At 37.6% G+C, this 16,207-nt stretch overlaps 3 protein-coding genes across 3 annotated transcripts in view; all 3 read left to right on the plus strand.

Annotated features, from left to right (window-relative positions):
• The first annotated feature begins 2,717 nt into the window (after positions 1-2,717).
• LOC116294666 (uncharacterized) overlaps positions 2,718-16,207 on the plus strand; it is a 63,569-nt gene continuing 50,079 nt past the window's right edge. The window contains exons 1-4 of the mRNA XM_089030511.1: positions 2,718-2,922; positions 7,257-7,478; positions 8,235-8,642; positions 9,184-9,522. Coding sequence (XP_088886637.1) covers positions 2,859-2,922; positions 7,257-7,478; positions 8,235-8,642; positions 9,184-9,522 — 1,033 coding nt within the window. The 5' untranslated portion in view covers positions 2,718-2,858. The remainder of the gene's footprint in view (positions 2,923-7,256; positions 7,479-8,234; positions 8,643-9,183; positions 9,523-16,207) is intronic.
• LOC148910939 (uncharacterized) lies at positions 10,390-12,840 on the plus strand. Its single transcript, XM_089030551.1, has 3 exons — positions 10,390-10,857; positions 10,947-10,985; positions 11,176-12,840. The coding sequence occupies exons 2-3, from the start codon at positions 10,960-10,962 to the stop codon at positions 11,513-11,515; spliced, it is 366 nt and encodes a 121-aa protein (XP_088886677.1). The 5' UTR covers positions 10,390-10,857; positions 10,947-10,959; the 3' UTR covers positions 11,516-12,840.
• LOC148910940 (uncharacterized) overlaps positions 13,646-16,207 on the plus strand; it is a 22,613-nt gene continuing 20,051 nt past the window's right edge. The window contains exon 1 of the mRNA XM_089030581.1: positions 13,646-13,717. The gene's annotated coding sequence lies outside the window, so the exon portion shown is untranslated. The remainder of the gene's footprint in view (positions 13,718-16,207) is intronic.

Genomic DNA, 16,207 nt, shown 5'->3' on the forward strand with positions numbered 1-16,207 from the left:
AAAAAGAACAATCGAGAAAAAATAAAATAGGTATTGCAAATAAATTTTACCGCTGGAATCATCAGGTTCTTGAAAAAAAAAAAAGAATAAAGGATAAGGAGGTAAGACCTAAAAGGACGTTTTTCTAGGTAACAGTCACCCCATTGAAATCTTTCTGAATCTGCCACGGCGTCAAATTGGTCAAATGCATTAGTTCTCGCTCTGATCCCATTTTCAACATTTCAGTGTTGAGTTCGAAGGCAGCTTTATCTATTGGAAGGCGATAAATTTCATGTTTTTACTACTAAACAGACGTTTAGTTTTCTCAAGTGAAAGAGATTCTATTCTTCTGCCATCAAAAGTGGCTGTGAAGTGACTCGACGGTGCACGTACATGTAAAGTGGCGGATCCATGCTGGGGTGGGATCTTGTGAAGCCAATCGCGTTCTTTAAGCTAAGTAGAATGAAATTAGAACTACCTTTTGTGAAGCCGATCTTACCATCTTTTTCAACGTCGCGGCCATTTTGGAACCCCCTCTTTAAAATCCTGGATTGCGTTACGATTTCATTATTTTCAATAACTAAAATTTCATTAGAATGTTGGTTTAGAAAATTTAGTGATTGAAAAGGTTTCATCATGAATCCATGAAAGACAAGCCACTACTCTTCAATGTCCACGACCGCTTTTAAAAGCCATGTAATAGAAATGAACATTCCCAAACCTTCCCACACATTAATCAATCTTCGCTTTTATGACTGAGGATTTGACCTTACCCTACTCCTACGATTTTACCTTACCCTAATCTTACTCCTCCCTAGATAACAAAAATCTACCGTATAAGGAGAGGGGTAGTTATGCTGTTTCGAAACCAGTAGTAGCGCAAGTAGTACGTAGAATAGAGAATGAAAGTATACTGCTGAGGTACAAAACCATCTCTAAGGCCCCGTCCACACTATGCCGGATAAATTTGAATCCGCAACTTTCACATCGAAGCAGAAAAAAAGTTTTCGGATAAAATGTTTCGTGTCCAAACTAGTCTGATCAGAGGCGGCAAAAACGCTTCATTGCACATCTGAGCATGAAATTGAGCCCGCGGTGAATTTTTAGCCTTCCCGCAATCAACCCATGACAATTATGACGTCATCGTATTTGAAAAATTTCGGATACGAAATGTTCTCCGTCCACACTAATACGACTAGCCGACGTTTTCACATTGTTCCACTCTGGAGACCGGATTCGAAAAAATTCGTTTTCGGTAAAGAATTGTTTCGGATTCGCCCGGACTAGTGTGGACGGTAGGCCTAACTGAATAAATAAAAATTCGGATTCAAATTTATCCGGCATAGTGTGGACGGGGCCTAACACGAAGAGAAATAAGTGAGAAGGTGACCGTCTCGTGTTCTCGATGTATCCGTGGTGTTGGTTCGTTTTTGTGATTCTTCTACACACAGCAGTAGAGAACAAAGGTAAGATCTTGTGACATGTTGAGTGTTAAAAGTCATCATGAAACCCGCATTTCTAACACAATCAATTTCCGCATTATATATATATATATATTTGTCTTCTCTAATGAAAACTTAATGGTTAAATATACCGTTATATAATAAGTATGGTACGCAATCTTAGGTACGTTGTTTTGAACTCTCAGTATGGTGTTCTAGTCTAGTTATGATGCCAATGGGAAACTACAGTAAAACGTTTAACCAATACTCTGAGGCTATTTACGGCCATTCAGAGTATGAGAATAATGGACTTTGACAGTTGGTATATAACAAAGAGTTTTATTGCCATAGAGGTTTTCATGACTGGTCAGTTACCCTGAATCAGCAGAGAGCTCTGCTCCGCTTGACGAGGCTAACCATGAACATTACGACAACTCCATCGCATGAGTGTGGCATAGCATGTGATCAAGGAGGACAGATTCCGCGTGGCTGTGACGAAATTGATTAAAAATCACGATACGGTGATGGTACGAAAGTAAAACGACATTCCTGAGTCGGAATTACTTGCTTTGGTTATATACGCGATTTACTGCTCGTCAAATGTAAATGCAAATTGATCATGGAATGAATTGCATACGTTTGTTATCCACTGGCTATTAAGGACCGTTATCAAACTATATATAAAAAATCATAGAAGTAAAATGAACAAATAATGAATAGGGGTCACGGACTTAGTTTAGCTGCCGTATTGCGTGGACCCACTTTGCCGTATAAAACATAAACGTAGCTATTCGCAGCATGGAAAGTTGACAAAAAAAATATTTTACTGAAAAATAAATAGATCATAAGAAAATAGAAGATTTTTAAAGTGTTGTTTTGTTGATTGTTAAAATATCAAGGACGGTGACGTTGTAGCTAGAGGAAAGCGAAAAATGCTGTCGCAAATAAATCAATAATTTATCTTGCTGCCTTTAGTTCCCTAGGTAGAAGGGGTGGGGTAAAAATAAATAGCCTTGGTATCATTTAAGAATAAAGGCCAAAATATGTTTTTAGTTTTTAAGAGTTAATGTTTTTCATGAACCTCGTGCTTTCCCTTGAGTATTGTATTTTTTTCTCTAACGGTGTAATGATTAAAGGATTGCAATGAAGTACTACAAAGCTGATTTTTGACCCTCCCCACTTTCAGCTTCAGATTGACTGATGTTTTGAGGCTTTCGATATTACTTCCGAATCATAACCTCAACACACGATCCTGTACATCCGATGGGAGAGGAGAGGCTCTCCTCTCCCATCGGATGTACAGGATCGTGTGTTGAGGTTATGATTCGGAAGTAATATCGAAAGCCTCAAAACATCAGTCAATCTGAAGCTGACATGGTAAAGAAAACACGAAATAGTTTCTAATCCGGCAAGACTTATTGCACTTGGTGTCATACAATGGTTGGCTCTTTTAGTTATGCAGCCATTCTCATCCTTCTTCTGCAGAATGGATATATCACTGGTAAGTATAGAATACTGAGATGTTTGAAACAAGTTACAAAAGTACGTATGGTATTATCTTCATATACATTAGTAGATTTGAAAAACAACTTTCAGACCTTTCATAGAAACTCGATTGTTGTTGTTGAAAGCTAACGTGAGAAGACTATTTGTAGTTATGAATTAAACATCGTCGCCTGTGTTAAAATGATGTAAATAGTAGCTAAGCTGCCGATGTATTTACAGGACTTGGGCCATTTCCCCAGAGCACATAGAGTGCACGCCATATATAAGTGAAACAAAAACCAAATACGTAATGTCTTTAGTGCCGTAGCAGAACATTGGGAACAAAAGAAAATACCTCTACGCGTCTTTATTTGGTTCGTGCCTGAGTGAATTCTTAGCTATTTTACAACTAAATAGTTTACAACTAAATCTGACTTCCAAGCGCTACATGGCTAGTAACTGTTTCACGGATATATCGCGTGCACTCTAATTCGCATGCATGTCATCAATTTTGAAACTCAGGGTCGCGTTGCTCTAACCAAACGAATGTTGACTTTTCATATATCGAGACGGTGGTTTATATTTTATTTTATTACACATTTAGGGTCGATATCCGTGAAATAAAGCCGTGAATAAAAACCATATCAGTAAAGTGATACCGGATATCCCTTAAAAACTGTCCAATATGATCTCGCGACATATTTTAGTTTTAACCAATCAAAGTCGACCCTAAATGTATAATACACAGATAATCAGTTTTCATTCACGAGTTTCGTATCATACCGCGAACGAGCGAGTCCTCAAGCGGCTAAAGTGAAACCAGCAACAGTTAGATTTTAAGTCTAAAAAATCAACGGATTCATTATCTGGCTACTTCCTTGGCTTGTAATTTAATTTCCTATAGTGTTAAAACGTTTATAAAGAATTTTTGTGCTGGGCCTATGGGCACAGTACATTTGTTTTTGGTGAGTTAGGTATGATCGGAATTTAGTGTTACGAATGCCATTAGTGGACCTCGTCATGATTGACATTGCTGAAACACGGGGTGAAAATGCACGTTGAGATCTGTAAGATCGGGACACGGAGGAGGTGAAAAAGGTTGAACATATGTGGTTTTCGTGGTAAGAGTGCCTTAATCCAACTTACTTTAAACTTAATTTGGTAGTTCTAAGCAGATAATTAGAAACTGGAGCTAAATTAGAAACTTTAAGTGCGATTTTTGTTTTTTGATACAACTCGAATTAGTTACGGAAACAAAAGATTGTAAATGGACAGGCCAGGAATTTCTACTGCGTCATTGATGTAAAATAGTACTCGCACGAGATTTATATTATTTTATTAGCAGAAAAATTATATTTGGTTTGATTAGCAAAACATATTTATTTCTAGTCGAATATTTTAATGACAAAAACGTATTTCACGCCGTAAGCTTGAATGGGGGCGGGCCAGGAATTTCTACTGCGTCATTGATCTAAAATAGTATTATTGGTATTTACTAAAACAAGGAACGACCTAAAACCACCTGAAACAACCTGAAACCACCTAAAACGACCTGAAACCATCTTGAAACCACCTGAAACCAGCCAAAACATTGAATCTCCATCGAGTTTGTCGTCCAGTTTGTGTATTTTATTGACTTTTATCGATCGATCGAGTGTTTGTTTTCCTTGGAAGGGATGTACTTCATGGTAGAATGTCATATATTCGCTCATACGTATAGTCTCCCATAGAAGTATTCCACACTTATACCTCACCTCTCCCTTGCTATGATTACCTGTTCCTAGCTATGATCAAACGTCCCTACCTATGATCAACTGTTCCTAGCTATGATCAGCTGTCACTAGCTATGATCAACTATCCCTAGCTATGATCAACTATCCCTAGCTATTTTCAACTATCTCGTGCTCATTTCAACTGCCCCTAGCTGTCATCAACTGTCCCTAGCTATTTTCAACTATCCCTAGCTGTCATCAACTGTCCCTAGCTATGATTACAATTTGAACATTTTTTACATACTTTAACGTGTAAATTTGTTAAACTTAACATTGGCGTATCTAGGGGGCTCAGGGGTGCCTGTGACCCCATTTTCAAAGCCAAAGATAAATCATCCGACCGTTGATGCAGTATGTGATATGATGTCATAGTGACAATTTCGTATGTTGCGACCCCCACGCCCCCCCCCCCATGACAAATCCTGGATAAGCCCCTGCTTAACGTAATTCAGCCATGCTGCCTGCAAGTTTATAAGGGGAAATTAGTCTATATATAGGTACAGGAAACCATTAGTAGAGAATGGTGAAAATAGCTAGGGATAGTTGATCATAGCTAGTGACAGTTGATCATAGCTAGGAACAGTTGATCATAGGTAGGGACGGTTGATCATAGCTAATAAGTCAATAAAATACGCAAACTGGACGATCATAGCTAAGTCAATAAAATACGCAAACTGGACGACAAACTCGATGGAGATTCAATGTTTTGGCTGGTTTCAAGACGCTTTCAGGTCGTTTCAGGTCGTTTTAGGTGGTTTCAGGTGATTTCAGGCCGTTCCTTGTTTTAGTAACAGTACCCGCACGAGTTATATGTTATTGCATTAACTAAAGTAATGATTTTTGTTTTGGTTAGCTAAACGTATCTATTTCTAGTCGAATATTTTTATGAAAAAGGGATTTTCATGCCGAAACCTTCAACGAGTGGGTGGACGAGGAATTTACTGCGTCATAATTTACATAAAAGAGTACTCACACGAGTTTTATATTAGTTTATTTATAGTTCCTTTCACGGTTTCCGACGCCACATTGTTTGTGGGGCAAATTTACTAAGAAGCGAGGGGAAAGAGATACGTTTTTCGTAATATTTCCATTCTGAGGTTACCCTGCGAGCAAAGTCCCCTTTACCTTCCCCCGAATGAGAGAAAGGAAAGAGAGAAAGGAGACTCTGCTCGCAGGGTATTCTGAGGTAAATTTTCGAGACCAAACTTTTTCTGTAGATGGAGAATCTTCTGTTCAATAATGTTTTGTGTGGTGTTTTTGAGCCGATGGAGCCACCATAACACTGGTTCTCAGAGAGACGGAGGCTTGCTTTGGGGTTTGCGACCAAGACTCGTTTATGCTGGTTCAATTTGACCGTAAAAAAAATATTCAAACCGAATCCACGGACTTTCTTCTGTCTTACAATGACTAAATCCCAAATAGTCTTCTACTCTATTCAAAGTATCCAATGTGCCCAGCACATTTGACACGTTTTCCCGTGTCAAAGCTTGTTATATTTAAAGAGCCACATTATTTGTAATATATACAGTATGAGTGGCCGTGTTGTATTAGACATACAACCACGAGGCGTAGCCGAGTGATTGTATATCTGATACAACACGGACACGAATACTGTATATGACTTATCAAACGTCTACTGGTTAGTTCCTTTGTGTTTCACTAAAATTTTCAAAATTAAAGTGAATCTGGCCAAGAAAATCCAACTTAAAGTTTATGCAAATGAACACCGTTTTCTATCAGATTTACAACACTCTTCACGGTCGTGATTTCTGTTGTGTTTTCCTCATTAATTATTCATGAGTTCGATAATATCTATTAAATACAGCGCAGTATCTCAACTTGTTTGAAAATAATATCGAAAATAGAAAACGCTAGCGAAGAAAAAATCGTAGAGACATCAGTTAAATACTTCTGGAATAATCAAATGGCCCACTACGGCAGAGTACGCACTAGACAAGTGCAATTGACGCCAGCTAGTTATTCATTTATGTACAACATTAGTTGGCATCAGAACGGCGAAAGAAATCCACGCCAACTGAGGCCCCGTCCACACGTATCCGCAAATTTTACGAAAACGGATACGTGTGGACGGTGAAAACGATTCGAATACGCTACGTGTGGACGCAAACATTTTCGTATCCGCAAAAAATAATTTGCGGATACAAAAATTTCCGGATACGTATGGACGGGGCCTCTGAGTCTATATTTATGGAAAGCACGGATGCGGCGTAGCGGTGAGAGCGCTTACCTCTCACATATGTAACCCGAGTTCGATTGTCGAAGTCGGTGTGTCATATTTGAGTAGAGTTTCTAACTTGTTCTTTCCTGTGCTTCGGGTTTTTTTCTTCCGCCGGGTTCTCAGGTTTTCCTCTCTCCGCAAAATTCAAATTCTAAATTCCAATTCGAACATGAATCACGGAAATCCTCAAGTTTGTTAGCCCCTGCCTATTAATAAGTGCTACCCTCGTAAAACAAGGACAATTGATTTATTCTCAGTATTTTTCATCAAACTAGCTATCATAATTCGAATTGTCTGGGTTTTATTTTCAGTAATATTTATCGAATTATTATATTTTAGGTTCAGCCAGATGGTTGGCCGGAACTTATGCTCTACTCAAGCCCAAAGCAGGTTGTCCTACTGGATGGGAAACAGAAGGACGGATAGAGCAGTACACAGCGGGACTTAACAATGATAACCCAAATGCCTTACACATACAAGGGAAGGTTTCTCAAGACAGAGTTATAAGAAATTTTTGTATCAAAATAATTGACAGAACCATTTATCAATCTTGGCCAACAGGTTAGTAATACTTTTGAGGCTTTCTCGTGACGATGAAACTGATTGACTGCTAAGGTTTTAATTTTACGCAACACACGCGTAATAAGACAAGATAATGATAAATGTGAAAAGGGAGCTGTGAAAACGCAGTGAAAACATATATATGGTTTGCCCGCCAAGTCTTGAAGAATATTTGATGACGTTTATAAGCCTTATTTGTCTCCCAAACGGCCGTATGCTAGGGACGTGATTAATTAAGATTCATATTTCATCAATGGTAGGAAGGGCATGTTCCCGGTTCAACAAACGGTTGCTCATGCATGCGTGCATTTCAGCGCTGACGTTTTATACAAGATATGCGTAGCTTGCGGAGTTTTTCACTGAAACATAATATGAATAATCTTTTCAAAAGGTCATTGAAAGAACTATATAGACGTAGGCCACTCTAGTACTTGCGTTACCGGCAATTCTAATGCACAAAACTGATAAAATGACTTTTTTTTTTGGTATGGGATAAAACATTATCTCGATAACTGTGCCGAACGGCATCCTAAAATGACTGAGGAAGGAATACACTTAAAGATGAAAGCTCTTAAATACATTGTGAAGTAAATAAAAATATTAACGTTAATCTTTAGAAAGATTGTGCTCTCAAACAACAAAAAGCACACGTTTGTTAATGCAGTTGTTTCACAATTATTTTAGGCTACGCACGTTACAAGTAGTCACCAAGACTGACTGAGTTACTTAATTAAATCAATGCATTTTATATTCCAGGGCAATACTGTATATACGGTAAACCTGATAAGCAATCTTATGGATGGATTCAAATGTACACCGGTGGCAAGAGCATTCTTTCCGGTGTTTCGCAATTTGCTACTAACCAGCGGTATTCCAAATGGTATTACTCCTGGGTTATCAAATTGTATTTTTTCTGTCAAACAAGTGGTGACAAAAAGATTCCAATCTCGCTACCGATAACCAAACCATTTTATCTGCTGCCTTATGGGTCACGTGACTGTCAACAAGTCAAATGGATGGTAGCAACAACTGAAAGGATCAAGTACCATACGCATAACTATTACGGCTATAGTTATTATCAGAAGCATGAAACAGTGCCATATCATGAACTTGGTGACAGGAATCATGATAATGGAATCACCATGTTTTACTGCTATTATGAAAGTAAGAAACCTAGCTCATTATTACTTATGATCATTATTTAGGGATAGTAGCATTTCTTACATTGTCGGTAAAACCTACCCAACTATCGTCATGTATATACGTAGGTCAGTGCTTTGTGGGACCAAGATGTTAATCAAGATATTTTGCAGTTAATCTGATTATAGATTCCTGGTATTCAAAAATCAGAAATCGCAATCAAATTATTTGATATTTCTGTTTTCAGGAATCAGTAACTAACAGATAATTTTCCAGTTTTCTACTGAATTGTTTTTAATAAAACTATTTAAAAAAACGTTGTGGGCTGCAGTTATGAAATCTAAGACCGAGTAACACGTTGCAAAATGTAATATATTTACAGTCGAACAACGTAGTTTCCTTTTAGATTGGAATACGAAGCATTTCCTTGTTTAGGAAATCGCACGATCTCGACTGTACAATTCGGAATTTATAGGCACGAGTGATGTTTTGAAAATTTTCAAACTTGGACTCTAACCCTTTTACTAGCCAAGGTTTCATAATTAAAAAACATGTTCCATTTCAGGCTGTAATGATACTCTGACTAAAAGTTCAGATGTTTTCCAGTCTCCTGGCTTTCCTGGTAAATACCCGGATGGACAGCTGTGCTCGTGGAGGATCATGGTACCTGATAATCACACCCTGGTCGTAAACTTCACAACATTCTCTTTGTACGAGTACGATGAAGACTGTTTACAGCTATACGAAAATAATAGTAGAATTTTCAAACGAAAGCAAGCATTCTTTGGCCAACAGCCACCCTTCGCTATCACTGCCACAAGAGACGTGATGTTCGTTTTTCGATCAGATGAAGAAAACAACAGCACTGGATTCAGGGCAAATTATACGATGTTCAAAACACCTGGTAAGTTGAAGCCTTTTGGTTTAACAATTTTGGGCGAAACTTCTACAAGTCATTGATTCTGTGTAATTTAACGTTTTACTTTTTTTCCTAAATAGTTATCGTTCTTAATTTTATTGTAAAATCCTAAATAGTTATATGAGCTTACAACAAACCTTAACCTTAACATGGCCAACTTTATAGGAATATGTTGGAAAAAGTGAGAGTTCTTCTTGATTTTTGCAGTGAATTAAAAAGTAGCAGGAATATGATATAAACCGTGATAAAAATACATTCGTTTGTTCTTGGCGTTTGTTTTTCATTCATTCATTCATTCGCTCGTTCGTTCGTTCGTTCGTTCGTTCGTTCGTTCGTTCGTTCGTTCGTTCGTTCGTTCGTTCGTTCGTTCGTTCGTTCGTTCGTTCGTTCGTTCGTTCGTTGGATTTTTTTCTTATCTTGTCTATACACTGTCTCGCAATTTTTTTCATTAACTAACATTTTTATAAGTGCTGTTTTGGTTTCAGAGAGAACCACTACTGCCCCGCCAAAAACAACTGCACATTCAACAACCACCATCAAACCAACAACAGAACACATAACAACACAACCAACGACAACCAAACGACCAACAACTAAACAGCCAACAACTACAGAAGCAACAACAACATTTCCAACGACAACAAATGTTAACTCGACAACCAATGAAACGGTACAATGCAACCCAACCACAACTAAAAACAAATCTCAGTACATTAAAAACAATATCCATCCATTGAAGAAAACATGGTTTTGTGACGAGACTTGGAGAATAGTTTTTATGGTGATACCGCTGGTCGTTTTTATCCTTATTGTTCTTGTCATTATCGACATTTATTGTCGTTGCAGGTATGAAACAATCATGTATTTGATCTAAATTTTATTTAAGATCTAGTTACGTAACATTACTTTAATAAGACGCCAAAAAATGTGAATACGAATAAAAACATTCCAAATTCGTGAATACTTACTCTTGTTCCTCGGCCGTTCTCCTTCCTGCATTAGTGTGCTTCTCAAAAGCACACGCAGAATCGTCTCAGTCGACTAAGTAAGCCTTGGTGAGCTTCAGTAGACCTCTTTACCTTGGGCATACTGTTTCTCTTTTCAGACCTCGAGTTATCTTCTTGAGAATAGGATCTTTCGTTGGAGTGGTATCCAAATATTAATGTGTCTTCTCATGCACAGCCTTTAAACAAAACAAAAAAGCTCTAGGAATCAAATTTCAAGTATCTTTTTATTCCCATGCTTATGAATTAATGGTTTGTTATTCCTATCATATCGCAGATCCAAAAAGGCCTCGAAGAGTGGAACAAGTGCACCAAGGTATGAGTCACTTTTATTTTACACACTTACTAGCCAATATAACTGAATTGTACTATAAATACCTTAAATATCTATGATCTTTATGACAGTGTGGATGACGGGATGGTCGTAAATCCGACATACGAGCAGTAAGTAACAACATTTTGTCTGTGTTTTTGTTTGTAATTTTCTTAACTCCCTCATTTGCTAGTATCTCACTAATTTTTATATGCACACTAGCACTGCCTTAATCATCGATCTAGCCAAACCATCTCTATTATTAATCCTTCCATTAATCTCTCTTATATCTTATGCATCCAACTCGTTCTTTTATACCAGGGGAAACATAATCATTGACCAAACTACTGGAGCTACCACAGACGTGTCAACCGTAAACACAGTTGATGAGCAGCCTCAGTCACGTGACGAGCCTCCCGATTACGAGGACGTTGATTATTCCCAACTGAATGAAGTTCCACTTCCAAGAAGATCAACAAAATGTCAAGAATGTCATGCACTCGAGCCTATTGGTTATGAAACCCATGATGTATTTTACCACGTGCTGGAGCCCCCAAATATAGAATCATCAGATGGACCACAATGCCATGCGACCAATCATTCTGTCAAAGACGCCTCTTCTGTTTTTTACCACGTACTGGAGCCCCCGGAGATAGATTAGGACGGACCTCAATTCCATGCGCGCGAGCCCGTTGGTAAAGGCGCCCCTGAAGTGTTTTACCACACATTGGAATACCCCACAGCTTTGAATAGACCAACCTATCAGAATCTTTCAGAGGTCAACCATTACACATTGAACCCACTCTACGAATCAGCAGAGAACTCTGCTCCGCTTGTTGAGGCGAACAAACTTTACGACAATTCCATCGCATGAGTGTGACATAGCATATCATCAAGTAGGATAGATTTCGCGTGACTACGACAAATAATAGAACACGGCACGGTAAGGTGATGGAACGGACGTGAAACGAAGACTTTTAATTTCAGGATTGGAATTACTTGCTCTGGTAACGCGCGATTTACTGCTCGTCAAATGTTCGGACTGTCACGTCATCTACCGTCACGGTCACGGCACATTAATACCCATAAATTTTCGCTTGTATATTATAACCAACGCTTGTTTTTTTGTAGATGGGTAATTATTAGGAAACATCGCCTTAGTTCTCGCGGGAAAAATTAATAAAAAAGATCCTTTAGAATTTGATGAAAATGGCTTTATACCAGATTTCTTAAACCAGAATTTATCAACTATGCGTGGTATTTTTCATTTATTATTTTCGATCGTCGGTATTTTTATATACCAATTCCAAATTGCTCATGGAATGAAGGTTAAGTTTGGCTATTAATATAAAGACTAGCTTTATGAAACTGAATAATCATAGAAGCAAAATGAACAAATGATGAGTTGAGGACTTCGTTTAGCTGCCATATTGCGTGTAGAACCATTTTGCCGAAGTTATAAAAAGTAAACGTAATTGTAACGCAGCATGGGGAGTTGACAAAAAAAGAACCATATCTTACTAAAGAATAAATCGTTCGTCCGTATTTCACAGAACTCTACAAAATGACCAAATCATTGAATTGTTTGGCATTTAGGCATAGTATTGAAAATTATAAATATGAAATGTTATTGGGCTAGATGTGTGGACTTGTAGCCTTTCGATTTGATTCCATCGTCAGATTTTTTTTAAATTTTTTCTTTTGTAAAGTTACATATTGATAAAACATCACGATGTAGTGTTGAGAAAAATTTTTAAAAGTGTTGTTTTGTTGATTGTCAAAATATCAGTGACGATGAAGTTGTAGCTTGATGAAATCGAAAAATGCTGTCGCAAATAAATTAAAAATGTACATCAATTTATCTTGCTGCTTTTAGTTCCCTAGGGAGAGGGGGTGGGGTAATAATAAATAACTTTGGTATCATTTTATATAAAATAAAAGCCAACAAATGTTTTTTAGTTTTAAAGAGTAAATGCTTTTCATGAACCTCGCGTCTTTCCGTTGAGTATTGTATTTCTTTCTCTAGCGGTGTAATGATTAAGGGATTGTAATGAAGAAATACTACAAAGGTGTTTTTTTTGACCCTTCCCACTCTCCTCTCCCATCGGATGTAAAGGATCGTGTGTTGAGGTTATGACTCGGAAGTAATATCGAAAGCCTCAAAATGTGATGAAATGTTATTGGGCTACATGTGTGGACTTGTAGCCTTTCGATTTGATTCCATCGTCAGATTTTTTTAAAATTTTTTCTTTTGTAAAGTTACATATTGATAAAACATCACGATGTAGTGTTGAGAAAAATTTTTAAAAGTGTTGTTTTGTTGATTGTCAAAATATCAGTGACGATGAAGTTGTAGCTTGATGAAATCGAAAAATGCTGTCGCAAATAAATTAAAAATGTACATCAATTTATCTTGTTGCTTTTAGTTCCCTAGGGAGAGGGGGTGGGGTAATAATAAATAACTTTGGTATCATTTTATATAAAATAAAAGCCAACAAATGTTTTTTAGTTTTAAAGAGTAAATGCTTTTCATGAACCTCGTGTCTTTCCGTTGAGTATTGTATTTCTTTCTCTAGCGGTGTAATGATTAAGGGATTGTAATGAAGAAATACTACAAAGGTGTTTTTTTGACCCTTCCCACTCTCCTCTCCCATCGGATGTAAAGGATCGTGTGTTGAGGTTATGACTCGGAAGTAATATCGAAAGCCTCAAAACATCAGTCAATCTGAAGCTGACTTGGTAAAGAAAACACGAAATAGTTTCTAATTCGGCCAGACTTATTGCACTTGGTGTCATACAATGGTTGGCTCTTTTAGTTATGCAGCCATTCTCATCCTTCTTCTGCAGAATGGATATATCACTGGTAAGTATAGAATACTGAGATGTTTGAAACAACTGTAACAAAATTACGTATGGTATTATATTCATATATATTAGTAAATTTGAAAAACAACTTTCAGACCTTTCAATAGAAACTCGATTTTTGTTGTTGAAAGCAAACGTGAGAAGACTATTTGTAGTTATGAATTAAACATATCGAGTGTTTTAAAAATAACATTTCGCAATTTAGTTGATGTAAAAAGGAGCTAAGCTGCCGATGTATTTACAGGACTTGGGCCATTTCCCCAGAGCACATAGATAAGTGAAACAAAAACCAAATGCGTAATGTCTTTAGCGCCGTAGCAGAATTTTGGGAACAAAAGCAAATACCTCTACGCGTCTTTATTTGGTTCGTGCCTGAGTGAATTCTTAGCTAGTTTACAACTAAATAGTTGACAACTAAATCTGACTTCCAAGCGCTACATGGCTAGTTATTGTTTCACGGATATATCGCGTGCACTCTAATTCGCATGCATGTCATCAATTTTGAAACTCAGGGTCGCGTTGCTCTAACCAAATCAACGTTGACTTTTCATATATCGAGACGGTGGTTTATATTTTATTTCATTACACATTTAGGGTCGATATCAGTGAAATAAAGACCATATTAGTCAAGTGATATGATATCACTTCACGGTAAAACCTGTCCAATAAGATCTCGCGACATATTTTAGTTTTAACCAATCAAAGTCGACCCTAAATGTATAATACACAGATAATCACATAAGAGCTTTAAGTCGTTTTTATTCACGAGTTTCGTATCATACCGCGAACGAGCGAGTCCTCAAGCGGCTAAAGTGAAACCAGCAACAGTTAGATTTTAAGTCTAAAAAATCAACGGATTCATTATCTGGCTACTTCCTTGGCTTGTAATTTAATTTCCTATAGCTTTAAAACGTTTATAAAGAATTTTTATGTTTAAACAGCCACATTATTTGTAATATATAGTGTATGCGTGGCCGTGTTGTATCAGTCGAGGCGTATCCGAGTGATTGCATATCTGATACAACACACACACGAATACTGTATATGACTTATCAATCGTCTACTGGTTAGTTCCTTTGTGTTTCACTAAAATTTTCAAAATTAAAGTGAATCTGGCCAAGAAAATCCAACTTAAAGTTCATGCAAATGAACACCGTTTTCTATCAGATTTACAACACTCTTCACGGTCGTGATTTCTGTTGTGTTGTCCTCATTAATTATTCATGAGTTCGATAATATCTATTAAATAAAACGCAGTATCTCAACTCGTTTGAAAATAATATCGAAAATAGAAAACGCTAGCGAAGAAAAAATCGTAGAGACATCAGTTAAATACTTCCGGAATAATCAAATGGCCCACTACGGCAGAGTACGCACTAGACAAGTGCAATTGACGCCAGCTAGTTATTCATTTATGTACAACATTAGTTGGCATCAGAACGGCGAAAGAAATCCACGCCAACTGAGGCCCCGTCCACACGTATCCGCAAATTTTACGAAAACGGATACGTGTGGACGGTGGAAAACGATTCGATACGCTACGTGTGGACGCAAACATTTTCGTATCCGCAAAAAATAATTTGGCGGATACAAAATTTCCGGATACGTGTGGACGGAGCCTCTGAGTCTATATTTATGGAAAGCACGGATGCGGCGTAGCGGTGAGAGCGCTTACCTCTCACATATGTAACACGAGTTCGATTGTCGAAGTCGGTGTGTCATATTTGAGTAGAGTTTTCTAACTGGTTCTCTCCCTGTGCTTCAGGGTTTTTTCTTCCGCCGGGTTCTCAGGTTTTCCTCTCTCTCCGCAAAATTCAAATTCTAAATTCCAATTCGAAACATGAAACACGGAAAGCCTCAAGTTTGTTAGCCCCTGCCTATTAATTAAGTGCTACCCTCGTAAAAACAAGGACAATTGATTTATTCTCAGAATTTTTCATCACAACTAGCTATCATAATTCGAATTGTCTGGGTTTTATTTTCAGTAATATTTATCGAATTATTATATTTTAGGTTCAGCCAGATGGTTGGCTGGAACTTATGCTCTACTCAAGCCCAAAGCAGGTTGTCCTACTGGATGGCAAAATGAAGGACGGATAGAGCAGTACACAAGACGTAACAATGATAACTCAAATGCCTTACACATACAAGGGGAAGTTTCTCAAGACAGAGTTATAAGAAATGTTTGTATCAAAAATAATTGACAGAACCATTTATCAATCTTGGCCAACAGGTTAGTAATACTTTTGAGGCTTTCTCGTGACGATGAAACTGATTGACTGCTAAGGTTTAATTTTACGCAACACACGCGTAATAAGACAAGATAATGATAAATGTGAAAAGGGAGCTGTGAAAACGCAGTGAAAACATATATATGGTTAGCCCTCTAAGTCTTGAAGATCATTTGAGGACGTTTAAAAGCCTTATTAGTCTCCCAAGCGGGCCGTATGCGGGGGACGTTATTAAAGTGAATTCATATTGCATCATG

Source organism: Actinia tenebrosa, unplaced genomic scaffold (genome assembly GCF_029948245.1).
Source record: "Actinia tenebrosa isolate PJP-AT-01 unplaced genomic scaffold, QUT_ActTen_1.0 PGA_scaffold15__27_contigs__length_11533743, whole genome shotgun sequence".
NCBI classification, from domain to species: Eukaryota; Metazoa; Cnidaria; class Anthozoa; order Actiniaria; family Actiniidae; genus Actinia; species Actinia tenebrosa.